A 27551-nucleotide genomic window follows, 5' to 3' on the forward strand; every position below is an offset into this window, starting at 1 on the left:
AGGGAATTATTGTAGATACTTGAGCAGGAACATGGCATGATGTAATTATGTTCTGGAAGAGTAATCTGGAAGTCAGGTTTGGATTATTTCAATGGGAATGATTAAAAAAAAAAAAAAAGATGCACAGAATGGTCAATAAACATTAGCCACAAAGCTTAACAATTCTAACCATGACAGACACTAGGTTAATCTACAGTTTATGCATGCTTTCAGATGAATGTGAAAGGCTAAAGGATGTGGAATTTTTTCCATGAAATTACAAAATTAACAGACATATTTAAACCACTGAAAATTTCACCCTTTTGCCCAATTGAAAGGGTTTTCAGTAACAATGTTTAACCTAAAACAATGTCCTTTTCCATTTCAAGATGATCTGCTGGACCTGCAGACAAAATGAGTGGGGAGAAACTTAAAGGGGACTCCTGTACGGTCAAGTATTATTTAAAAACCTAATACCTAACCCGAATTTAAAGAGGTAAGAGATGAAGTGGATTGTTATCTTAGAGCAGAGATTCAATCGAGATAGGTTTATGTAGTGGGGAGAAGTTTTCTATTAGGTATCTGTTACTGTCTCTTTACATATATATGCAAATTATTATATTTTTATAAGGTATTCATATATACAATTCCTAGCATAACTTTTAAGTAGATGTATTAGGATAATCATATTGGTATGAGTTGTTGAACCCACTTTTAAAATACGCATACGATATTAAATTTGGGTATTGGATTTTTTTCCCCCATGAAACTGTTGATTTGGGGACCAATCCATGCAAGAACCTTGATTTTAGTAACTGGGGCTTCTAAGGTGGAAAAACTCTCCAAGTAGGCAAAGTAGCGTTCTTGAAGTAAATTCTGTGTCCCCTTTGAGCACCCAAGGCAAGGGCCTCCCTCCAGCTGACTTGCGCCAAGGGAAAAGAAAAGAGGAGTCATCTCTTCTAGATACGTAAGGGGGTTCTGTTAACAACTGGGTTGCTCAGGGCTCTGTGTTGGCAAAGGTTTTGGTCCCCTTTTCTGAGGCAGAGGGCAGCTCTTTCTTTTCCAAGATGGCGGCCTGAGAATGGTCTGGAGGCGGCCCGAGTAGGTCGTCTCCGAACAAGCGAGTAACTAAAATATTTAGTTCTCTCCTTTCACAACGGACAACACATGGGGCAGTTTCTACCCTTCAGAACACAGAAAGGGCTTCTTCCGGAGCCCGCGATCTAGAACCTTTGCCAAGATGGTGGACGCGAGGCCGGGCAGGCGTCACCGTCCTTTACCAAGATGGCGGGGAGCGGCTTCCGGCCCGCGTTTCCCCAATCCTCTTCAAGAAGTCAGAGCAGAGGTGGCCACGGATAGCGTCTGAGCGCTGCCTGAGGAGTGAGTGGCTGCTGCCGAGCGCCGGGGCAGGGATTAGGTGGAGCTGCGGCAGCCTCCGCCCCCGTCAGGAGCTGGCAAGCGCTGTCACCTGTGGGGGCGCAAAAGTTACCGCCCCAAACCCTAAAGCAACACAGCACAACCTTTCCCCGAGTCACAAAAATCATAATATGTGTCGCACAAGGTAGGAAGTTCGGTCCGGGCAAAGCCCAAGCCCTTCGGACGCGGCGAGCTGGGGCAGGGGGCTGGGGCGGGCGTCTCCCGCGCGGACTCCCCTAGCCCCACGCCCCTCTCCTTGGGGACAGGCCACGTGTTTCCCTCGGACTGAGGGGGAGGCGCGTAACGGGAACAGCTGGAGGGAGTTAAATGCTGACATTTTAAAGCTGCGTGTGTTTTGTTTTGTTTGGAGGGGTAGGGGTCCCGTGCACACGAAAGGGTGGGCGACGCACTGAGTGGAGTGCAGCAAATGTCAATATTCGGGTGAGGGGCCTTCACGGGAAACTTGGACACTGGTCCTGGAGGGGGTAGAAGGAGAGGTCAGGAGTTTGCGGGGGAGGGAGGGCGTACTTTGCAAGCAACTTACTGTTTCGCTTGCAACTTGCTTTTAGGCCTGCCACCCCCTGCTTTCCTTAAAAATAATAATAAAAAGTGCAAAGAAATTCAGCACGCCGGAGGTTTTGCATTTGGCGTGCAACTTCCTTCAAGTGTGAGCGCGCTAGCAGGGAGGGAGGGGTGGGGGTTGAACTTGGCAGGCGGCTCCTCCTTCTGCCGCCGCCGCCGCCGCCTCGGAGACTCGGGGAAGAGGGTGGGGGACGGTCGGAGCGCGGGGGAGGGTGGGTTCTGCTTTGCAACTTCTCTCCCGGTGGGAGAGCGCGACGGCGGCGGCGGCTGCAGACGGGGCCGCCCAGACGATGCAGCGGTGGGGGACCTGCCGGCACGCGACTACCTCCGAGCCGAGAGTATGTACGCACCGACCCCGTCCTCTGCCCTCCCTTCCTTAAGCCTCCCCAGAGGGCGTGTCTGGCTGTCCGGCCCCGAGCGCGGCCGAGACGCTGCGGCACCGTTTCCTTGCAACCCTCGTAAGCCCGGTGCTAAGTGACACACTTCGCGCAACTCGGCTCCGAGACGGCGGCGCGGACCACTCCCGCGGCCCTGCTGCGGGCCGCGCCCGGGCGCCCCCCCCCCCCCGCCTCCCGCCTCCCGCCCCAGACAGCCCGCTGTCACCCGCAGGGGCGCTGACGGCTCTTGCCGCCGGGGGACTGGGCCCGCTCCGGAGTGGGTCGGGAGTCGCGGAGCTGGGCGGGGGCGGGAAGGAGGCATCGAGAAGAGAAACTAGAGAAACTCGGCTTCCCTCCCAAGCGCGCCCTAGAGAGACCAGGTTGGCCGCTGCCGCCGCCTCTCCCTTTTCTCGGGGGGTGGGGGCGCGAGAAGTCCCGCGCGCTCGGGGAGGGGGGGCGGCGGCCGGCCGCTAGGGTCGGGGCAATGCCGGGGGTCGGGGGCGTTCAGGCGCCGTCGGGGCCGGGGTGGCGGGGGCCAGCGCGGAGGGCGTGGGGGCGGGGGCTGCGGCCGCCCCTGCAGTTGCCGAGCTTCGCCAACAGGTTGCACCGTTCCCCGCCGCCGCGCGGCCCCTCGGGCGGGGAGCGGCCGGGGGTGGAGTGGGAGCGCGTGTGTGTGCGAGTGTGTGCGCGCCGTGGCGCCGCCTCCGCCCGCCCCCCGATCGGTCCCGCTCGCTCGCTGCGGCCGGGCGGCCCTTTCGCGTGTCCGCGCTCCCTCCCCTCCTCCTCCGCCTCCTCCTCCATTTTGCGAGCTCGAGTCTGTGACTGGAGCCCGAGTCACTGCCCGCCCGTCGGGGACGGATTCTAGTGGGTGGAAGGAGACGCCACAGCCGGAGCGGCCGAAGCGGCGGGGCGCCGGGACTGAGGACGCGCGCCTGGGAGCCCGGCTCGCGGGGACTGGCACGGGGCGGGGGGCTGGTTGTCAGCCGGGAAATGGGAGACTTTCTCAAATAGGGGCTCTCCCCTCCCCCCCATGGAGAAGGGGGCGGCTGTTTACTTCCTTTTTTTAGAAGAAAAAAAAAATCTCTCCCTCCTGCTCCTCCTGCTTTCACACGCTAAGTTGTTTATCTCGGCTGCGGTGGGAGCTGCGGACGGTGGCGGGTGAGCAGCGCCTCTTCCAGAGGTAAGAGGTGGGGAAGGGCCGGGGCTCGCTCCCCCGAGGTGCGGGCCGGGGACGCGAGGCCGGCTCGGGGGCCGCGGCGGGAGCCTGCAAACTTTTATTAGCCTCGGGGAGTGGGGGTGGGGGCTGGCGAGGGCCGGGTGACGGTGACGAAAGGGCAGCGCGCGGGTGACAGCGCTGGCCTCTTCCTCTCCCTCGGCCGCCGTGCCTGGGTCGGGCTGAAGGGGGAGGAACCTGGGCTCGGTGCGAGCGGAGCCTCTCCGAGCTGCCCCGGCTTGCAGTGCTCCGCTTTCCGGGCGCGGAATTCTGGCTTCTCCACTCCCGGCGCCCCAAGTCCCCCCCTCCGTGCCCTCCCAGGGGGCTGCCCAAACACCCGTCATTTTCCCTTTTTTTTTTTTCTTTTCTTCTTCTTTTTTCTTTTTTTCGGTGTACACCGAGCCGGGTCTGAATGCCCCTCGACCGAATACTTCCACTCCACCCTAGTGCGCCCGAGCGCGATCAGGGTTTCTGTCGAGGCTCCAGTGCGTCTCCTTTCTGGAGGGCGCGCAGGGATGTGTGTGTGTGTGTGTGCGCGCGTGTGCGCGCGCGCGCAGAGAGAGAGAGAGAGCGTGTGTGTGTGTGAGTGTACACACGCAGGGGGCTGACAGCCTGCAACTTGGAGACTTCGGCCAGGGCTGGCGTTATCTGGTAGAAGTGGGCGTGTCGGAGAAAGAACTCAACAGGTCTGGACACATTTCTTTTACCCTTGCACTTTTTTTCTCCCCCAGGAGAGGGTTTGTTCTTCAGTGCTTGGCATCATTGCGCGCCTGACGCTTCTAAGTGGCCCCTTTTAGAAAAAGACCTTCCCTAGCCGGAATCCTTCTGTGGTCAAGCGCTAGTTTGACGTTTGGGGCTGCAGGCTTGGTAACTGCCTCCTTGTAATACCACTTAAGACCCCTTGCCACGGTTCATTAAGGCCGGTGAATGTGACAGTTACTTGCAATTTAAACTGGGGGATAAAGTGGTTTGAGGGATTGTTTCGGTTTTTTTTTGAAGTATTGTTTTGGTTTCGAGTTGGAAGGCAGCTGTCAAAGCCGCGTGGAAATTCATTAGGCTCCATTTGATACCTTGTGTTTACAGATCCTTATCCGAGAAACACGGCGGAGGGGCGGGGAGATGAGCAGTTTACCCTCAAGATGTGTAGGGGCAGGTCCCCAGCCCCGTCTCCACCTTCATCACACTGCACTTCCCGTGAGGGCCATTGAAGTTTATGCTTAAGGTCTCTCCGCACAGCAGAAGTTTCCTTCCATTGCATAGGATCTGACTGTAATGTCCCAGATCTACTTATCAAAGTCTTGGGCTGCCTGTTAATAACATCGTGATGAGAAACAATATACTAGCAACCCAAGACTCTCGAGAACAGCTTCCGAATTGGGATTGGTGAAGGTTTAGAACACGAGAAAATTATTCTGAGCATTTCATTGGGTATTATTTTATTTGCGTTTATATGAACGTGATTTCACAGTTGCCTTTTCTGTTTCAGTACCTCTTTATATGGAAAGGGAAAAAAATCTTAATTTAGGGATAAAATAGTGTTTCCTACTGAAGGTCTTAAGCAATTTTGAAAAACTTCATTAGGAGTCAATTGTTTTGTAAGGGTTGAGAGAGTTGTATTTGTTTTTAAGTAAGCTAAACTTGTAGCGAGAAGCTGCTGCACTTTCTTTTGCTTTTTAAAATCCAAATTTTAGTTGGCCTGTATAGAACATATTTCATTTCCTGTGTCCAAAATTTGAAGAAGGCAGGCACTTTGAAACAGACACATTTAGTATGAAATATGGGTTAAATATACGTGTCCTTTTTATGGTATTGGAAGATGAGCAGATCATCATTGGTTTTTTTGGGGTTTTTTTTTTTAATGTGCGTGGTTCATCCTAGATTGTACTGAAAGGTTTGGATGTGTGACTAGCAGGTAGGAGGCCAGTTTGGGAGCGAATTGAGAGAGAATTCTAACATAGTAATTACCAAATTTTATGTGTATGGGTTCTCAGAAAAGCAAACAGCCTTGACTGATTGAAAGGAAGTAGGAATTTTAATGATCATACTCTTTTTAAATTAAATACTTTGACATCAGTTTGAACCTTTAGGATAATCAGATGTAATGAGTTATAATGTCTGTGATTAACAAAGTTACAGTTCTGTGAGTGGCAGGATGAATAGCCAAGCTTAGTTTGATACAATTTTGCCCTCCGCTGTGCAATTGAATTGCATTGTGCTTTTAAAGGTGCCACACTGAATGGGGGCAGGGGATGCGGATTTTTTATTCTGGAAGACAGAAGGTACTTTAAACAAGGAGTTAAGAGTCGGAGTTAACTAAAAGGTTCATTTAACTGGCTCTTACTAATCAGATCACTGAGATAATGTGACTTTATAGCTTATTATGTCTCCCCCACCTTTCTTTTTTTTTTTTTTCTTTTTTCCCCCCGGTAGCTGATGATATTCTCTGATGGACTCCAAGGAATCATTAAGCCCCCCCAGTAAAGAAGAAATCTCTAGCAGTGTGCTTGGTCGGGAGAGGGGAAATGTGATGGACTTCTATAAAACCCTAAGGGGAGGAGCTTCTGTGAAGGTTTCTGCCTCTTCACCGTCACTGGCTGCTGTTTCTCAGTCAGACTCCAAGCAGCAAAGACTTTTGGTGGATTTTCCAAAAGGCTCAGGAAGCAATGCACAGCAGCCTGATCTGTCCAAGGCAGTTTCGCTGTCAATGGGACTGTATATGGGAGAGACAGAAACAAAAGTAATGGGAAATGAGCTGGGATTCCCACAGCAGGGCCAAATCAGCCTTTCCTCTGGGGAAACAGACTTTCAGCTTCTGGAAGAAAGCATCGCAAACCTCAATAGGTCGACCAGTGTTCCCGAGAACCCCAAGAGCTCAGCGACCGTTGCTGTTGCTGCTGCCCCCACAGAGGAGATTCCAAAAACACTCTCTGATGTCTCTTCAGAACAGCAAAATTTGAAGGGCCAGACTGGCACCAACGGGGGCAATGTGAAGTTGTATACCACAGACCAAAGCACCTTTGACATTTGGAGGAAAAAACTCCAGGATTTGGAATTTTCTTCTGGGTCCCCAGATAAAGAGACAAGTGAGAGTCCTTGGAGATCAGACCTCTTGATAGATGAAAACTGTTTGCTTTCTCCTTTGGCAGGAGAGGATGATCCATTCCTTTTGGAAGGGAACTCGAATGAGGACTGTAAGCCTCTCGTTTTACCGGACACTAAACCTAAAATTAAGGATAATGGAGATCTGATCTTATCAAGCCCCAACAGTGTGTCACTGCCCCAAGTGAAAACAGAAAAAGAAGATTTCATTGAACTCTGCACCCCTGGGGTAATTAAGCAGGAGAAACTGGGCCCAGTTTATTGTCAGGCAAGCTTTTCTGGGGCAAATATAATTGGTAATAAAATGTCTGCCATTTCTGTTCATGGCGTGAGTACCTCTGGGGGCCAGATGTACCACTATGACATGAATACAGCATCCCTTTCGCAACAACAGGATCAGAAGCCTATTTTCAATGTCATTCCACCAATTCCTGTTGGTTCAGAAAATTGGAATAGGTGTCAAGCATCTGGAGATGACAACTTGGCTTCCTTGGGGACTTTGAACTTCCCTGGCCGATCGGTGTTTTCTAATGGCTATTCAAGGTAAGCCAGATGGTTTTCTGTCTCTTCGGAATGGACGTAAGATGGATGGATAGACTTCAATATTCAACAATTTGTGTTTGTCTTCCAACGACTGCTGTGCTTTTTTCGTGTGACTAAATTTTAAGTGGTCCTTTGAAAGTAGGTGGTCTTTCAATCATGCCTAAGTGACGTATCTGTATATAAGCATTTCAAGTTTTCTTTGAAGTAATGGCATTCAGTATCCCACTGGCCGGTAGTGGAAGATTTTATTTAAAAAATTCTAAATAATTTTGCTCATTAACAGGTATCTTAAGTAAAAATTACATAAACTTAAGAGGGCTTTCATATGTAATATTTGTGTGTGCTTTGAAGTACGCTGTTACGTCAGAGTAAAATGTACCCTTGATATTTCACAAAATCAGAAGTTGTGCTCTGGGTTTGTACACTTGTAAAATAGTGGCTTGAGGAGATCTAAGGGTTAAAATTAGAAGATTTAACAATGAGCCTTTTCTCCAGACTGAAGCTTCTGTGGAGGAATTTGAGTTTGGAGATTGCTAAAGCAGTGAGCAGTGTACCTGACCATAGCCCTAGAGGTGGGACTGTTGTTCAGCCGTTTTAAGAAAGGAATTGGTGCCAAAATGGTGCAAAACAAAACCTCCCTTTCCAGAGAGTTCCTCCAAGTTCTCAAAGAGACACCTGATGGCTTCAATTCTCACCTGTCATTTGATTTGTTCCCCTTTTTTCCTCAGACATGTATAAGTATACTGACATTTCCTTTTGACCTCAAAAAGGTCTCTTAAAATGAAATTAACAGGAAAACGTTCTAAACTGAGATGGATCTATTGATAGGGGTTAAGGTCTCTATCCTGTATCCCTGTCCCCAGTTCAGATTGTATGTCACATTTTAGGTGTGAAGGAAATACAAGAACGTGATTGTAGAGACACGGGATTGATTAATCAGTGGTGTGTTTTGTTTTGTTTGAAAGGCAGAGTAGACAGTGATTTACTTGGACATGAGCCTTTCAAGGTTTTTTGTTTTGTTTTTTGTTTTTTTAATGTTGGTGGTTTTCTTTGTTCCTAATTAGTCATTGAAGATTTTATTTAAAACTCTCTTTAAAGCACTTTTTCTGTTAAAGATCTATCTTAACAATGGTGTTTGTCTCTTTTCTATCCTCTTGAAGGAGGAAGGTTTTCTCGTTGGGGAAAAAATTCAGACCTAGATTTAGGCTAGGTTCTATTCCTTTAAGAGGCTCACTTGGTTCTTGTATGCCTTCATGTAAACTGCCTGCTAATCTATTATGTAAATAATCTTTCCTTTAGAATACCACTTCAAGTTTTTGTTGTCATTCTGAATGGAAGGCTTAACAGGTTTTCAGTAAGGAAATTTGAGATATTTCTTAATGCGTTAGTTGTGTCTAAATGTTAAAAGACATGCTGTGTTTTAAATTTTTCAGTATCAAAATTTTGGCAATGTAATGAAATGATTTGGGGTGCTTGGTTGTCTTAAAGAGTGCTATTGATTTGACTAAGTTATCTGTAGGAAACTATTACTGAATTATAAAATGTAATTGTACAAAGAAGCATAATATATCTTAGGAAACTCTTGGGGATTATTAATTCATTTTGTTCTAGCAATTACCACAGTACTGTTTTCATTTTTCTTACTGTAAAAAAACATAGAACAAGACTTACCGATTTTTCATTGATAGTGAATTTTCATTAAGCCTTGTAAACTCTGGGGTCTGGAGCATAAGTCTTAGATGAACATAGGTGACTTTAAATCATTAAATAGCATTTTAATGCCTTTTATAGGAATTTATGACATGTAAAGTGCCTTCACTTATTTTTAATTTGAGCCTCATGACAACCTTATGGCGATTAGCAAAGGAGTGATGATGTGGTTCTTTTGAGATTCTTTAATAACCATTGAAATGATTATTTTTATGCTGGTGTGTGATTTGTAATTACAACCAGTAGTTTGTGTCCTAATGAAAAGGTGTCATATACAGGATAATTGGCTAACATTTGAAAACTTTATACCTTACGGCATTAACTTAACACGGGGAACTGTGATTACCCAGAACAAAGCTTCTTCCAAGTAAATTCAAACAATGTTTCTTTTCTCACCATCACTGAATTAGTCTATTGTTTGCAAACAACAGCCCTGATATAACTAAAATTGGTTGCTTTCTCTCCTTTATATGTTACATGGTTCTGGCCAAACTGTGAGCAGTGACCCAAGTGATGAACAGGTTGAGATCACAACTGTAGTGAATCCTGACTTTCTGACTTTAGGTATAAAAATGCTGTATGCCACGAATAACTTGACTTGCATTCCTTTTTAATTTAAAAAAAAAAAAAAAAAGAAAGCATAAATTGACTTTTTAAGATGTCACTTAAAATTGCTTTTTCTCAAAATGCTTTAAAAAATATGTTTTATACTCTGTTTTGCCAGGGGCGGTCACTCCTAATGTGTCAACATAGTTTAATATCCAGTTCACATTTGTTTGTAAAATTATGACTGTCCTGACTGAGCGTAGTCAATCAAGTATTTTCTTTTTAAGAATTACGTTCCTTCAATGATAGTGGAACAGGAGAAAACCTAGTGACATTCAAAGATACTCTTTAAGTGAAACAAACTAGCGTTACTAACTGAAATCGCTTCTTACATACTGAAATTAGACAAATTGAGCATACACTTGTAATGCTGATGAAAACACATTTCTGCATAATTTGATTTTCAGCATTGTTTCACTTACACATTAATGGTGAAACTTCTGAAGAGAGGGAGGGGAGTGAATGGTTATAGGTGGAATTAGAGTTTTTACTGGGATTATGTTGAAACTTGAGTGTTAAAAAGTTGACCATTTTTTTGAGGGTTAAGATTATTGAAGAGAGAGAATGATGGAGGATTAATTTGTAAACTCAGGCTTGGGGACAATTTAGGGCTCTAATTTACAAAGCTCTGAAAATTTATGTAGATTGTAACATCTCTTTTAATTGCATCTGCGTCCAGTTGTATTTACATAATGATATTGAAGATCTGTGCACAGGTTGAGTGAAGCAAATTCTGCCCCTTTCTCTTTTTTTCCTATGAACGCCATGCTGCATGTTTTCTCAGAGAAGGGACATAAGGAAGAGATTTTGTTTTGGTTATGATTTACTCCTTTTTTAATGGATACTTGGTTTACTTCCTATCTTCTGTTTTTCTTCTCCTTATGAAAGTTCTGGCGGTGAGCATTTCATGGTCTTTTTTGGGTTTAATATTTCCAATATTTACTCATAGAATTTGATTCCTGTACATTAAAGGAGATTTGCTTTAGGTGTTTACATATTTATTTTTAGCTTTATGATAAATATCTTTTTCTTTTTTTTTTTTTTAACGCTGTACTTTGTTATGGCTGTCTTAGTAAAAGAAAAAGATAAAACACACTGTGTATTCAGGTGTGTCAGTTTAGTGTGGAAGGCCTCAGATACAGAAATGTGTGATTAGCATGTGGTGAGGTTTTATTGAAATAACTTCTTATGATGTTTCTTCGGCCATTCCATTATATTTGTACAATTGCTGACATAATTTGTATTGTGATGCTGTTTTGGTTTTGTCTATGGCTGTAACAGATATTTGAGTCAAACACCTTGAAATACATCATTGAATGTTTATGCATTTTATGAAAAACTTCCTCTAAAACATACCTTGCATAAATGTAGGTTAAGTGCAAATTGTATTAAAAATGAAATTCGTGTGTGGGTGGAGATTACTGTAGGGGCCTTTTGAGATTTTAGTGGAGAGATTGTATCAAAAGGGTTTATTTTAGTATGAGTATCTAATGTGAAAGAGCATCTGTATTAATTGGTTGGTTATATAAGTCTTAATCCACTCTGGCCTGCAGGTGATTGAAGTAGCCTAGTTGTTAGGAAATCTTAATTTACATTAGATATACCCTAAGTCTGGGGCATATTTCTTAAAACATATTTTTTCTCACTTTAAAAGATTACACCTAATTTTAATTTTAATTAGCACCCTGGTAATTGTACAAGGTAGTATTTACAGGTATTTGGCAAATTAATGGACACCTGCTTCCATATTTCTGAGTCCTGTAAAACATATATTGGTGAAGTGTGTTGCATAAGAGTTTTCAAGAAGTATTTTGTTGAACTAAACTGTAAATGAAAAAATACAAATTCCTGATTATTGAATCTTACAGAAGAGTTTAAAAGCCCCTCCTTTCCTTGTCTCTGTAGTTTCAGAGATCCAACTGCTCTTTTCTTCTGGTTTATTCATTTAAAGAAAGAAAAGGTCCATTTTCCCTTCAAATTGTGTGTGATCATTTCTATGCTGAACTGGATTAGAATGTGACTTTTAATGGTGATTTTTACCTTCATTTCACACATTAAGGTGTATACTTTAGAAAATATACGCTGATGATTTTATTCCCAACTGTCCTCACAAATGTCCCTTAAATGCAGGATTTCCCATGGAGTTTGTGAATTAATGGGGTTGGGGGTGGGGTGAGGTGGGGAGGGCAGGAGAGGGAGGATCAGAAGAAGTGTGGAATGTGGAGGCTAAAGTTTAGAAGTATCAGGAACGATTTTGAAAATCAGAAGTTTGTATCAATTGTCATGAAATTCAGAGGACTAAAAAAGAGAAATCTGGGGTTGTGTTTATGTACAAGGGAGGGCACTAATCAGAATTACAATTTAGCTTCTTTTATTTGAGGTAGAACTCTGGAGCCAAGTATAGCAATATAGCCCTAACTCTTTAAGGGTTACTTTGTTGTCTTTTGCTGTGCTTTATTACCAAAAAAAAAAAAAAAAAAAAAAAAAAAAAAAAAAAAAGTATGGAGTAGACATTTTAGTTCCATTTACATTATTCCAGCTAAGATGAAGTCCATATTTGTCCCGTTTTTATTTAATCTCTTTAATCAATGAAAATCTAGTTACTACAATAGAGTTGAAATAATGATGATCTTAGGTTGATGAAACCACTTTGTATTTACTAGTACACTTTTACATTCACTGTCATCTGATAAGGGATGCAACCCTTTGTTTTAGTAATGTACTTTCAGGGGCTGTGTGTTTTTCTGCTGGAATATTGAGGAAATTAAATTCTTATTCAACAGTACATAGATAGAATAAATTATGGGGTTTTGCAATTGCTAGATAGTCATTTAAACTATTTATATTGCAAATATAGTCCTTAAAGCTAATTATTTTGAATGTAAGTGTGTCATCCCCTAATTTTATTTCTTGGCTAATTTAAATATTAATATGTTATCTTGGTAGAGCTGCATGTTTTAAACATACTTTTCCAGAGTAACTCAAATATTAATTTTTAGTGCTTTCAAATACTTTTTGAGCCAGTTTCAAAATATTATAAGATTGATAGTGTTTAATAATGCAGTAAATTTAGGCAAAGTACCTCTTTATTTTAGAATTCTTTTAAAAGTTCATGGTATAAGGCACCAAATATATACACACACGTCTATGTATATATGGTAAGAGAAAGGTTTAATGATGATTAGTTGCAGATGTTTATTTAGCACTATTGTCTTACATGAAGTTTTATTTTTTAAGTTTATTTATTTTGAGAGAGAGCAAGAGAGTGGGGGGGGGCAGAGAGAGAGAGGGAGAGGAAGAATCTCAAGCAGGCTCTGCGCCATTAGGGGTTCAAACTAATGAACTGTGAGATCATGACCAGAGCCGAAATCAAGAGTCAGATGTTTACCAGACTGAGCAACCCAGGTGCCCCAGGAAATTTTATTTTTATAATTAACGTTTTGGCATGCAACTTGAGTATGCCATATTTATAACATACAGTTTGTTGCAATAAATGTTACCTTTTGTCCGTGTTTATAATAAATAGAGCCTCTATTCTAGTTGTTTTTGTAATTATCCATAGTATTTAACTGGCTATTCTGAAAACATATTTGATAGCCAACTTTTTAAAGCTGTTGTGAAATGGCATCTAGTTCATGATTTATTATTTCATGCTATTGGTGTAATGCAGTGACTTGTGACCTTGTGGTCATCACATGTCAAACATTAAAGCTCTACCAGTTTGTTATGGACAGACTTTGTTATTGTTGTTTTCATGTTCTGTTGTTTTGTTTTGTAATTATTGGGGATTTAGGGCTTCTTTAATTTTAAGATGACTTAAATTGCATTTTTGTGGCTTAAAAAAAACACTCAAATTCCTTTCAATTTGATTGCATTATTTAGTGTTAGAAATCCTGGAAAAGAACTGGACTTAGAATGAGAAGACTTGAATTCTGAGGCTGAGCAGAGCCAGTCTTTGACCTCTAGTGATTAGATATTGTGGAGTCAAAGTACTTTCCCTATAATTATATATGAATTATTTTCATAACATGCGTGTGTGTGTTTCTGTTTCTAAAATTCTACATTCCTCTTAACCGATCACCGTGGGTAGGGAATAGTGCACTAAATTTGGTCATTTGATTTTTTGTGTTCACTGTCATATACAAGACGAAAAATGGACCTGGATTTGGTATTTTTGTAAGAATGTCAGTGGTGGTGAAGAGAAAATACTGTGTCAGTACTGTTGTCGGTTGTGCTAGAAAGGTGGGGCTCTTGAGTTCTCCGAGCTTGTTGTATGCGTTGGGTACAGTGATTTTAGATTAGAGTTTAAAGGCTCTTGAGAGCTCATCTGCTCCCACACTCTTTTTTCCAGATGAGGAAATGAGACCCATAGGAAATGTCTAGAGATACATCGCAGAAATAGTTGTGTTGCTGGGAGGACTATCCTAATTCTCAGTTGTCTGAGTTCCCTCGCAGGCTTCTCTTAACATCCGGTCTCTAGTTCTAGAGACGTGACACTTAATACAGATTAGCCAGGTGTTTTATAAGAGTTGCTGTGAATCACCTAGCTCGGCTTTGAAAAAATGTACACTATCCATATTCTTAACTATTTTTTAACTCTCTTCTCTGCCATCGGTGATGAACATGGATGATGTGGCAGCACCATGCTAAGGGCTTCATATACGTTCATCTCATTTAAACCTCTGAGCAACCCGTGGAAGTTTGTCATTGTAGTTTCTGTATTAAATTACTGACTGTGCCGTTATCTATGTAGCGTGGAAGACCGGTGTTATTAACTTAATTTTACAGGTGGGAAAATGAGATATTGAGAGAGAAAAGAATAGTCAGAAAAACTTAATACTCATCTGAAGGGGAATGTTTAATACTGTGTAAGAAATTTCCCATGGGTCTTTAGGAGCTTTTATTTGACATCTGTGACTCTTTAAACAATATATATAGGAGAAATGGGATCAAGCCTCTGCTCTCCTGTGCGTATTTGTGTAGTCATTTACAGCTTTCTGTCACAGTTTCAGCTTCTGTAAAACAGTAAGAACACCCAGCATTTTTGCCTGACAGGATTTGTGCGTGGATGTTTACTTTGAAAATTAAAAAGTACTATAAAAATTCAAGGGAGGATTTTTAAAGCTCTGCCAAGTCTCCTGAGCTCAAACCAGCATGACCCTCATTGGCTAAGTACATGAGGACATTTGTGCCTGTGTTGGTATTTCCTATTCATCAGGCTCTAAGACTTTTACAGTGTCTACTGTGTGAGATCCTTAAAGGGTCATGGATCCCAATTTCATAAGGACTACTGTATTTAAAGCTTTCAAGGGCCAAGATAATTGTATTTACATTATTATTATTTTTAGTTTTAATTTTGTTTTTTTGTTAGCTTGTCAGCGCATTTTGTTAATTAGATAGGTCATTTAAATTTAATAGCATATTGATAACCTCAGCGACATTGTTAGGTTTTTATTAATAAATGGTAGAATGCCCCCTTGATATTTTATTGTCTGGTATTGTAAAATCAAGCATGTGAAGACTCATTAAAATTTCATTAAGAAACTTTAATTTTCCTGAAAATGAGAATGAAGTTATTAGCATTAATTTTTTTCACATTTATTTAGCAAAGCTGTGTGAAAAGAGTTTCTGACTATATTGAATACCAGAATTTATCCTAAGTGCATAAATTTGGATTATGTAACTCACTTGACTACAGATAATAACTCTTTATTGATCAAGTGGTAAAACAAATTTGATGAATTAAACCAAAGTTATAATTAACTTTTTTTATATCACAAAGAACCAAGTACAGAGACAAGTTAAATGGCAGTTTGAAATGGTAAACATACCAGTGTAAAATATAACTTAAGTTCATAGGCAGCTTTTTTTAAGGGAAACATTAAAAAATTTAATTAGAACTTTATGTGGAATTTGTCATTTGGAATCCAGCTGAGTTGTGTTAAGGACAAAGTGTGACTATAAAATAGATTGATTTTTTTTTTTTTAACAGAAAACCAAAATGAATGTTGTATTTGTAAGCTTCTACCTTTGAAGGGCATATGTATTATTCCCCTTTTGAAATTGCCTTCAGATGCACCTTGTAAGCCATAAAGGAAAACTGGACTCATTACAGTATGGTAATGCCTGAATGTTCTTTCTTAATCAGAAGATGTATTTATTCGTTAACTTGATCATTTACCTTTTACCTTATTTATGTGATTCCAAACGATTTCAGTATTTCCAGAAATTTAGAAATTTAATCTTCTCTCACATTATAACATTTGTTTTCATTGAGGTTATTTAAAAGAACCCATGTAGGTATTTCTATAGATGTTTAAATGTGTCTCAAATATCCTGGAATAAATGCCTAGCTTCCCAAATGACCAGTCTGAAGTGGATGGTGCTCTGTGGTTAAGGTGTTTTGTTTTCTTTACAGTTAAGATTTGTTTTCTTTAAGCTATTCAAGAGCCTTCTATATTCTCTTCTGTTCTATTCTAACAGCTTCTATGTTCTCTTTTCTTGACATAGTACAAAAAAAAAAAAGATATTACTCACCTGTAAGCCTGATTTTTTCATATTTATGTTCAAATAAGCTACCTTTCTTTCCCTTGGAGTTGAAGGGAATTTGATGACAGGAAATATAAAATAAATGTAAGTTCCTACATGTAATTGCTCATCTCCCCAAAGGTTTAATTTCTCATTCTAGTTCTCAGTGTATCAAGGAATTAACTACTTGACGATCATTATGGCAAGAACAACTCCAAGTACACTACAGTTATTTACACCCATAAAAGAGTTCAACAGAGGGGCGCCTGGGTGGCGCAGTCGGTTAAGCGTCCGACTTCAGCCAGGTCACGATCTCGCGGTCGGTGAGTTCGAGCCCCGCGTCGGGCTCTGGGCTGATGGCTCAGAGCCTGGAGCCTGTTTCCGATTCTGTGTCTCCCTCTCTCTCTGCCCCTTCCCCGTTCATGCTCTGTCTCTCTCTGTCCCAAAAATAAATAAATGTTGAAAAAAAAAATTAAAAAAAAAAAAAGAGTTCAACAGAGAGTTAAAGCTCCAATGTAAGATTCACATATTAATTTACATATTATCTCTTATTCCTTATAATCTAAAAAGAAATGTCCTGCTTGAAGTAAAAGTACTTTTTAAAAAAAAATTTTTTTTTAACTTTTATTCATTTTTGAGAGACCAAGAGAGACAGAGTGCAAGCAGGGGTGGGAAAGAGAGAGAGGGAGACACAGGATCCAAAGCAGGTTTCAGGCTCTGAGCTATCAGCACAGAGCCCGATGCGGGGCTCAAACTCAGGAACCATGAGATCATGACCTGAGCAGAAGGCAGACGCTTAACCAATTGAGCCACCCAGGTGCCCCCTGAAGTGAAAGTACTTTAAAAAGTTAAGTGAATTTTGGTTGTCACTATTTTCTAAATTTAGCGGTGTTTGTCATTTACAAAATGCTAAGATTGGAATAGATCCCGGCCTTTGAATTTGTAAAGATCTATGCAGTGGAATTCATAATAGGGTATATACCTTTTATAACCATCCTGTTACATTCTGTTTTCCTATTAGGTAAAAAAATATTTCTTACTACTAAGCAGTTACTAAGGTTTGGTGTCTGTGAAGTTTATGGGTACTAGATTTTAAATATAATAAGTATTCTTAAAGGGAAGGTAAGAAAAGTAGGTGAAACAATCTCTAATTTCATACATGAGGCATGAGTGACCCTTTAATTGGTAATGTCATTTAACAGAACTGTATACACAGTGATTTGGAGCTACCACAGACATAGTTAAATGAGAAAACAGTAAATGAAGGTGGAGGAAAAGTTAGAATTCAGAAACCCATGGAAAAAGAAAATGAAAGTTCTCCATCCCACTTCCAGCATCCGGTTAAATTTCTGGGCCCGGGTGTCTCTGTATGAGCCCTGGGAAATCCTAAATAAGCAGCCTAGCCACATGGTGTTAAAAGGAACTGCAAAGGCATGTTCTGGGAGAGGAGGTCTTGAAGATGAGTGGAGTGGGAGGTTTACTTACCTCTAAGATCCTTCCAGCTGACAAGCAGCAGCGAACATCTGTGCATGTGGACATTTATTTCGGTCATTTATCATGTTCATACCCTCGCTTTATTTAGGTCTCCACTTAAATGTCAACTCCATAGGACACCACCTGACTGCTCTATCTGAAATAGTAGCATCTTTCACACACAGTTTCCTTCCCTTCCATATGAGACGGATTGTGTCTTGTCCGCTCACCTGCTAGAATGGAAGCTCCAGGGGAGCAGTGATAATGTCTGTCTTGCTTACTCCTGTATCCCAGCAAGTAGAAGAGTGTCTAGCACATAGTAAGTCCTCAGCAAATACGTGTTGAATATATAAATAAACAAAATTGACACATATACCAAGATGATGTGTGGTGATGGAATGCACCTCTGTCTTTGCAGAGAAAAGGAAGTATCAGCAGACAGTGAGTATCACTAAAAGGAATTGTACACGTTATCCCCTCCAAAGAGGAAATTGGTTTTAAGATGGAAATGTGTTTTTGTATACACAGAGTCAGAGTACATTAAGCAAATGTGTTTTTAATTGTTGACATCCTATAAATTTGTTTTATGACTTTGAAATGCACTGCTTTTCATAGTTTCTTAAAACTCTGGTACATTTACAATTGAACAATTTAGGGTAGCCAAAGCTTGGCAATAAAGTTTGAGGCTTAGTTTTGTTTTATTTATCTTGTTCAAGATTGTAACCTTTAAAATTTTTTTAATGTTTATTTTATTTACTTTGGGGAGAGAGAGAGAGACAGACAGACAGACAGAATCCAAAGCAGGCTCCAGGCTCTGAGCTGTCAGCACAGAGCCCGACTTGGGGCTCGAACTCATGAGCCCTGAGATCATGACCTGAGCTGAAGTCAGAACCTTAACCAACTGAGCCACCCAGGTACCCCCAAGATCGTAACCATTTATAGCAGAAGCTGTCCTCTTTATGTTTTTCAGTTGTATAAGAATTGGGATTATTCCAGCAGATATCTAGCATACACGTTTGTGTTGATCATCCAGAAAGTCGGGCAAGAAACTGATTTGCCCATTTTTCATGTAAGTGTGTGTAATTACTGACTACTCTGAAAGGTACTTTATTTTTGCTTGAATTCTAAATTCCATTTCTCCAGCGTATTTATGTTTTAGATTTGAATTATTGTGTGTATAGTTTTGACTTCTACCTGTAGTATATTTCAGCCATTCAAAAGGTTAGTAAGATGAGTTAGTTATCCCTTCTAAGAGTTGTAGGAGAGTTCAGCCTAATATGGTCAAGACAGTCACAGGAAAGAGAAAATGCAAGGTAAGTACTATTAGCTAAAGCTGGAAAATCAGATGAGGTCATTTAAGAATGAACAGCTTCAGGGTTTAGGGAAAAAAGAGAGGAGGACCAAGGACAGGGCTCTGGAAGGCATCCAAAGAGAGCAGCCACAAAAGATAGTGAATGAATAGCTTGAGAATTAGGAGGCAGCAGGTTTAAATCTGGGTGGGGACAGAGGAGTTCTTGCTGTCAAGTCAGCTGTGGTACAGGAGAGAGAACAGAGTATCCTAAACGCGAGAAACTGTTGTTGAAGCCCATCTTGCAATTATGTAAACATTCTGAGAAGTCAAAGAGAATCTGTGAAACCCTAAATGGAACAACAGAGCTGGTGATTAGTTTGTAATTTTCTTGTTTTAAAGAATAAACCCTATATTGGAGAGCCCAATCAGTTTCTGGAATTGAGATTAACATATTGAAATGGATAATAAATATAATTCTGAGACCACAGAGACCCTAAGACTGGGTTGGGGAAAGACACGAAGGCGGGAAACGAGGAAGAAATTTAAGTTTGTGTTCCCCAAGAAGTCAGCACAACAGGGGCACCTGGGTGGGTGGCTCAGTCGGTTAATTTGTGGGATGGAGTCTGGCTTGGGATTCTCTCTCTCCCCCTCTCTTTGCCCCCCCTCCCCGCCCAAATAAATAAACTTTGAAAAGCCAACACAACAGAACACAAATCTGGCCATCCCTTAGTTTGAACTGTTATCACCTCAATAGTCTCTTAGTTGCTTTCTTGTTCTTCTCCCTTCTCAATCGTTCAGCATCAGTACTGCCAGATTATTCCTACAGCACTGCTTTCAGTATTATTCCCCTAAGCCAAAAATGTCTGTGGTTCTGTTGCTCATGGCCTAGTGGTTCCCCATGTTCTTTCCACTGCAACCCTTATGCCAATTGTGGTGCATGGCAAGGAGCCACAAGAATACTCCAGAACCCTTGGAGGATTTGGGTTATGCACAGCTTCATACAACTCTGCTCTTCTGTCTTCTCCAGGAAAGCATATCTGAGTGTAAGTAAGTGAATTCACAGGGAGAGTCTGTGGACTGCTTCTTTTTAAATAGTTTTTATTTATTATCATTTGTGGGGTGCCTTGGTGGTACAGTTAAGCTTCTGACTCTTGATCTCCGTTCAGGCCATGGTCTCACAGTTTAAGTTTGGGCCCCCCCATCGGGCTCTGCACCATCAGCACAGAGCCTGCTTGGGAGTCTGTCTCTCCTTCTCTCTGCCCCTCTCCCACTCGCTCACCTGCCCTTGCTCTCTTTCAAAATAAACTTTAAAAAGTCATTATTGTTTCTCCAAAAGCCCTTCCAAAATTTGTGAAAATGTGTTCATTAACTTGAGTAAAATTATACCAAGAAAACACTGATGGATAAATAAACTTCTTCTATCACCTCTTTTTTCGTCTTTCTTCCTCCCATCCTGCCTGTGTCCCCTTATCTGGCACGTGTCTGTGTAATCTTAGAAGCATAAACACACACATGCAAGGTATTCTGGGTTGTTTGCTGGTAAATAAGTACAGAATCCTCACACACCAGTTTGTCTGCAGCTTACTGTGCTCACCCAGCAGTACACCCTGAACTTCCTTCCAGATCAGATATGGATCCTGTTCTATTTAATCGTTGTACAGTATTCCATGCAGGTTGTTTAAAGATTTTTTGCCACTACAAACAGGACTCCAATAAACACCCTTTTCTGTGAATACGTAACGTGTAGCAACTTTGTTTCGAAGCATGGATTCCTACCAAGGTCCGGTTGCAGAGTCAGTGGTGTATATATTTCTTTCTTTCTTTTTTTTTTTTTAATTTTTTTTTTTAACATTTATTTATTTTGAGCCACGGGGAGACAGAGCATGAATGGGGAGGGTCAGAGAGAGGGAGACAAAGAATCCGAAGCAGGCTCCAGGCTCTGAGCTGTCAGCACAGAGCCCAACGTGGGGCTCGAACTCACGGACCATGAGATCATGACCTGAGCCGAAGTCGGATGCTGAACCGACTGAGCCACCCAGGCGCTCCCCGTATATATTTATCTCTAAATTGCTTTTCACAGGGATTACCGCAAAGCACAGTCTAAACTGGCAGCATTTATATATATATTTTTTTGCAATGAAAATACAAAAGTGATTACTACTAACATTTTTGCCACAAATCCTAAAATTGATCACAGCATACCAGTGTGCTGTATGATGGAACTGAGGATTGTTGTGGCCTGAAATTCAGAGTCCTTCTCTCTGCTTTTAACACTGTGTAGCCTTCTAGACCAGTTTAACCCCCACTTTCTACACTTTTATGTGCTGTGTGCTATATACTGCTCACCATACAGTTCTTTATACCTAACTCTGTGATTAGCACATAGTAGATACACAATAAATATTTGTTAATACTGGTTTTTTTTGTATATTTCTTTTTTTTAAAAAAAAGTTTACTTTAGAGAGAGCACTCATGTGCATGAGTTGGGGAGGGGCAGAGAGGGGGAGAGAGAGAATCTCAGGCAGGCTGTATGCTGTCAGCACAGAACCCCATGCTGGGCTTTATGTCACAAACCATGAGATCATGACCTGAGCTGAAATCAAGAGTTGTTGGCTGCTTAACTGACTGAGCCACCTAGGCACCTCTCCTTGTGTATTTTTTCTTGAACTCTTGTACTAGATCTGTTCATAAGGACAAGGACTGTTTTCACCACACCACTGGCACTTAAGATACTCAATTTAGGTTGGCTCTTTGAACAAAGAACTCCTACAGAAGAGGAAGCAAATAGCATGGCCTTGCCTTTAATCATATATTTTAGCCATTTAAGGGCAAATTGGAACTGTAAGAATCCTATAGCAGCAATAAGAACAGCCCTTGTGTTGAGCTGTTACAAGATGTGAGGCTCAATTCAAGTTGCAAAGGATGGAGCAGTGCGCAAGGCTGTGTTGTCTCTGTCCTTGCAGACCTTCTGGTCTGTAGATGTTACACTTAAAGATTTGTAGGTTACATTAAAACAGTGGTAAGGGATTTCAGCTTCTTTCCAACAGAGGCTATGGAGTATTTATCCATTTGTTCAATGCCTGCTCTGCCGGGCACTTAACAGAAAGCCCAGGGGCAGCCAGACCTTTGTTGCAAGGTGGCGAATGGACCAGGGTAACTGCTTGTGCATAGCAGACTTGTTTCCCAAACCATTTCTGTACCTGTGTATAGAAGCAAAGGGGAATAGAGTGGTTAATGTTAGCATATTCCTTCTTAGGAAAAGGTGGCAATCCTACTTGCTATCCAACACACAAACCACTAAGGAGTGTATTCCTGTCCCTGTCACAGAATTCTAGAATTCTAACTGGAGCCAATCTTGATATCCCATCCTTATTTTTCACCTGTGGAAACTAAGGCCTGGTACAGTTCTTAAAAGACAAGCTAGTATACTGGAAAAAGGAAAAAAATAAAAACCAAGACAACTTGAGCACCCTCATCTTTATTCGGGAAGGGGAGAAAGGGAATTCTGGGACCACCCCTCCCCCCTGCTCCTGGCTAAGCTCACTCTCCCCACCCCCTCTCCCGGGGTGGGGGGGGGTGGTGCTCCGAAAGGGCAGAGGAGGTGAGAGAAGGGGGAGGGCCAGGGGTGCCCATGTCAGGAAGGGGCAGCTAGCATGGTATTTGCATGCAGTGCCTGGGTGAGAGGCTAGGGGGTGCGCCCTGAGGGGCCCTGCGGGCACATGACAGGTGTGCATGTGCGGATGGGGAAGTGCAGGGGTGTGGGGCTTCTGGAGGCTTTTCTCTTCTCTGGCTTGGCTGTGGGTCATAATTAGGAATTGCAGTCAGTGTGTTTGGGTATGAATCTGTTTAACAGTTCTGTGACCTTGAGCAAGTTCATAATCCTATAAATCCTTGTTTCCCTTACCTTTGAAATGAAGACAGTGAAATAATGTATATAAACTGCTTTAGCAGGTGTCTGGCAGTTACAGGATGAGATAACTTCTTGTTGTCAAAGTTGATGCTCAAGAACTCTGTCCGTTGTGCCATCCCAGCCTATTCTTTTTTTTTTTTTAAGGTTTATTTATTTTTTGAAGGAGAGAAAGAGTATGAGTGGAGGAGGGCAGAGAGAGAGAGGGGTACACCGAATCCAAAGCACGTTCCAGGCTCTGAGCTGTCAGCAGAGAGCCTGACATGGGGCTTGAGCTCACGAGCTGTGAGATCACGACTTGAGCCAAGTTGGATGCTCAACTGACTGAGCCACCCAAGTGCTCCCATACCACCCTATTCTTAAGCTTTTTTTTTTTTTTTTTTCCATTAACTGATAGTTCTTTAACTGGCTTCATCATGATCTTTCACGCTAAGTAATTATGCTTATGTAATGGAGACTTTAACCTCTGGAACCATTATCTGATTTTTTTTTTTTTTGACCATAAGTTTGAGGAGGAACTGGAAAATGCGTACGTGATTGATGTTTTGTTAAGAAGCCTCCTGAGTGCTTCCTGTCTGGCTTTCTCCCACTCCTGCCTGCCCCCGCATCCTCACCAGTGTTCCTGTTCTACTACTTGAACCCCTTAGGACCTTGATTAAGGTAAATTGCAGTCAATGTCTGAAGAGGAGCAATCTTATTTTTTGACAAACTCTGGGGGTATTATGAGTTCATTGCTCCTATTTGATCTCTTTGTTTATCGTTGGCTTCTTCTTAAAGAGAACATTAGCTTTCTGAGAGTCCTATTACAATACACAGTTTCTACCTCTTCACAGAAGGACCTCAAAATTAGTTTTGGTTTTTTTTTTTTTTGTTTTGTTTTTTTTTTATGATTTAGTCTGAATTAAATCCCACCATGAAAAGGACATTCTGGATGTAGATTTTCAAATACACAATTGTTCGTGTCCATATCTGAAGTTGCTACATGTGACTGAAGTGCCTTGCAAGTTCTTGAATTGATCAAGTCACATATTTCAACCTTATTTTGCAAATTTAAGTCACGTAATTAAGGATTCGTTGAACATCTCTCGTATTTTATTTTTTTTAATTTAATTTTTTTTTACTTTTTATTTAAAAAATTTTTTTTTCAATATATGAAATTTATTGTCACATTGGTTTCCATACAACACCCAGTGCTCATCCCAAAAGGTGCCCTCCTCAACACCCATCACCCACCCTCCCCTCCCTCCCACCCCCCATCAACCCTCAGTTCTCAGTTACATCTCTCGTATTTTAATATCAACAGAAGTTTCCATGTTGAGGCCCATCTTTTAGAAATAATTTTTTTTGTTCAACTTTCTCCATTTGTTCAAAGTGTTTGTTGGGTGGTTGTGTCAGGTAGTATTTGCTTTATAACAAACCACCCCCAAATTTAGGAGATTTAAATAATAACCGTTTAGTATGCGTCTTGAGTCTACAGGTCAGCTGGGTGGTTCTCCTGAACTGGCGAGGCTCACCTGATGTCATCTAGGCCCAGTGTGTCTGTGGCAGCTGGCTGGTTGACCGTGGAGGTGAAGGCTGACAGCCACGTGTCATTTTTCAGCAGGCTCTCCAGAGCTTGTTCACAGTACACAACAAGAATCCAAAAGAACCAGCAGAAGCATGCAAAGCTTCTCAAGATGTAGGCTTGGAACAAGTCTTACTTCCACCAGGTTCCATTGGTCAAAGCAGGTCACATAACCAGGTCACATCTGCTTTCAGGAGATGGAGGGAGTGGCAAAGGCATGACTATTGGGAGGGTTTGGGGGGGCGTCTTTTTATTTTTTTTATTTTTTTGGCCATCTGTCACCGTAGTTACAGGAATTGGGTGCATTTGAAATTCTGAACCTTTTAGTTGTTGATATTCTGATTGCTTATGAAACTTTCCTAGGGTGGAAAAGCAGAGTCAGTATGACCAAAAGGATAAAAGCTTGGAATTTAGAGACTAACTGGGGTTCACATTCCAGCTCCATCACTTATTTCTGCACAAGTTATTTAACCTCCCTGGTAAGCACTTCATAATGGTTGTTGCGCCTGAACCTCAGATTCTTCATGTGTAATTTATTGAAAATAAAGGGCTAGGCCTCTGTTAAGTATGTAAATAATTGCTTTTATTCATGCAAAATAGAAGAAATTGCTTTTATTCCTTTTAGTCCCCCCCCCCCCCCCCGAGTCAAGGTGCAAGACTCAGTCCCTTCCTTGGAATTAAAAGAAAGGAAAAGTGTGTTAGGAAAGAGGAGAAATTGACTAATAGTGGCCTCAAAATGAACTGACTCCTCACTGGGTATTTTCCTGTAAGAAAAGAATGGCTGAGACCCATTTTATTAAGAAATAAAAAGGCCTGGGTCTCCTTGGGTAGGATTCACTATGTTTCATGGGATGAGAGTTGAAACATAAGATATAATCCAAATCTAGATTTTTGTCTTTTTTTTTTAAGAATTCTGGCCCCTCTTAGACATACTAAGTGCCTTAACACTAGATTGGGGGTTTGTCACACCTAGAAATCACTTAATTTTCTCCATCCTCCTAGTAGGAAATGGAAAAGGTCACGTACAATACTCACACAAAGAGCCTCATATTCCAGAATTCAGGTAATCAGAAATGTTAACTGGAGTTCTTATTGCCTCTCTCAGGAGAGGTCCTAGGTAAGTGTTCTCAAAGACCTGAGAACTGACTGAACCATCTCTGGTGTTAGCTAATTGTGTGAACCCAAGCAAGTCAGTTGCTATTAGCCCCGTAGTTCCCTTTCATGTTGATAATTATACTCTATTCTCAGAAAGGTTGGGTACACTTTTTTGATAAATGATAAGATATTTTAGTATGGACAGTAAAAGTCTGTGGCTTAGAAGCCGTTAGTGCTTTTGGTTTTTTTTAAAGATTATATTGGTTTTTATGGATTTCAATCTTTGTTGTTGTTTGCGTTTTTTGCGGCATTTTTTGTTTGTTTGCTTTGATCAACATTTCCCGTTCCATTCCTTACAAAGACCATTTTCAACTGTAAAAAAAGGTGAACTTCATCTTCTCCAAACATATTTGAAATGCAGGGATATTTTCCCAGAATGTGCAGTGCTAATTTCATGTTCCTACATGTTTGCAAAAACCAATAAAAATAGATCGTGCTGAGAAAGGAACTTTAGTTTACAAGGATAGTTAATTGGAAAGGAGAAAAATTTGACAAGTAAAGTTCAGTGCTCAGAAGGAGGGGTCATCAAAAGATGGCAGTAGAAGAGTGTTTCTCCCCAGTATCACCTGCTCCTATGGCAGGTCAACAAAGGTATTACTGAGGACTTTCCACCTGTTGAGTGTGGCAGTCTGTGCTCTGGCGAGGAAAGAGAAATCATACGTTCTTCCTGATCTCAGAGGAGCTTGCATCTGGCTGGGGAGACATGGTGCCAGATCCATGAAATAATTAAGAAACAGTTAGCTGTGACAGGTGCTGAAGCATCTTTAGGAGGTCACAGACTGGTCAGGCAAGTGTGGGAGAAGGGTCATCCTAGTACATCATCATTGGTTCTTGCTTACGCAGATCCTTCCTTGCGGGTCAAGTCTTGTCCCAGGCACACAGCTGCTTCTAGATACAGCCCTAAAGCTGGCCTGAGGCACGTGGCAAAATCCACCACACTGAGTCATGGCCTTTAGGGGGGGTGGGGGCGCCTCCTTCCTTCCCCCGCTCCGGAACAAGGGATATGGTGCTGCCCTCAAACCTGCTTTGTTTTAGTGACCTATTAAAAAAGAAACAAATGAATTTTAGCTTCATCAGCGAAAATTTAATACTGAGGGCTATTTGTATTTTACCAAATGACACAACTTTAACGAAGGAGTGAAATCCTAGTGGTGGGATTTAAGACATTTTCCTTTATTTTAGTAAAAATGCTAGTCAGAAAACTTGAGGCAAAAGAGCCTTCCCCGTGTCGGTCAGTCACAGCACCTGCTTCACATAAACGTGAAGCTCCTTCTCCCTGTCTTTCTCACGGAGCCGACTAAGCCTGCTTGTTGCTTTCCTCTTCCCCTGGCCATTCTTCATCTTCAGTCTTCCACACCACCACTGCTTCCAAACCCTGAAAGTCTGAAGTCCCAGAGTGTGAATCCATCAAAACTGGCGTTACGCTGGGGCACCTGGGTGGTTCAGTTAGCCAGGCACCCTACTCCTGATTTTGGTTCGGGTCCTGATCTCATGGTCTCGTGAGTTTGAGCCCCATGTCAGGCTCTGCACTGACAGTGCGTCAGCCTGCTCATATTCCCTCTGTCTCTAAATAAATAAATAAATAAACTTAAAATTATGTGTTATCCATGTGACTGGCTTTCAGTACTTTTGGGTAAAATTCCCGAAATCTTCAATTTAAGCCTAGGTGGGCTGACTAGGCTTCCTTACTGAAAGAGTGAGGGCCTGTGAAGAATTTTCGAGACGGGTGTGCAAATATAGCTGCTGATGTGATGTAAGCCTGCAGTCTGGCGAGGCGGGGTGTTGAGTCTAGCGACTGCCTGCGTGCCCACGTCCCATTGCTGAGATTTGTGGTTTTCCTCATGTAACGGTAACCATCCCAGGTTGCAAGATGGCACCTGTGAAGATAGGGTATGGAGCCAAGGAGCTTGAGAGAAGAAGCTAGCATAATCTACATACTAAATAAATCACGACTGGAGAATTCAACTCTCAGGCCCCCAGTTCAGCTCCATTCTTCTCTGTGATTCTCCCTCAGTCCCTCAGTGTTTCATCTTGTGGTTTTCATTTACTGCTCTGAAAAATAGTCCCCAGGCTGATATGAGGCTGAGGCTGATTATTAACAGTTTAGA

The 27551-nt window shown here is 42.0% G+C and overlaps 1 protein-coding gene across 8 annotated transcripts in view; it reads left to right on the forward strand.

Annotated features, from left to right (window-relative positions):
* Positions 1-1413: 1413 nt before the first annotated feature.
* Positions 1414-27551, forward strand: part of NR3C1 (nuclear receptor subfamily 3 group C member 1) — a 116007-nt gene continuing 89869 nt past the window's right edge. Inside the window, exons 1-2 of one of the 8 annotated variants that reach the window (XM_040453898.1) lie at positions 1414-1540; positions 5998-7209. In XM_040453898.1, the coding sequence (XP_040309832.1) occupies positions 6014-7209 (1196 nt within the window). In that variant the 5' untranslated portion in view covers positions 1414-1540; positions 5998-6013. The other 7 variants (XM_040453880.1, XM_040453889.1, XM_040453872.1 and 4 more) reach the window with 7 other exon arrangements.

Source organism: Herpailurus yagouaroundi, unplaced genomic scaffold (assembly GCF_014898765.1).
Source record: "Herpailurus yagouaroundi ecotype Mexico unplaced genomic scaffold, PumYag 29, whole genome shotgun sequence".
Taxonomy (NCBI): domain Eukaryota; kingdom Metazoa; phylum Chordata; class Mammalia; order Carnivora; family Felidae; genus Herpailurus; species Herpailurus yagouaroundi.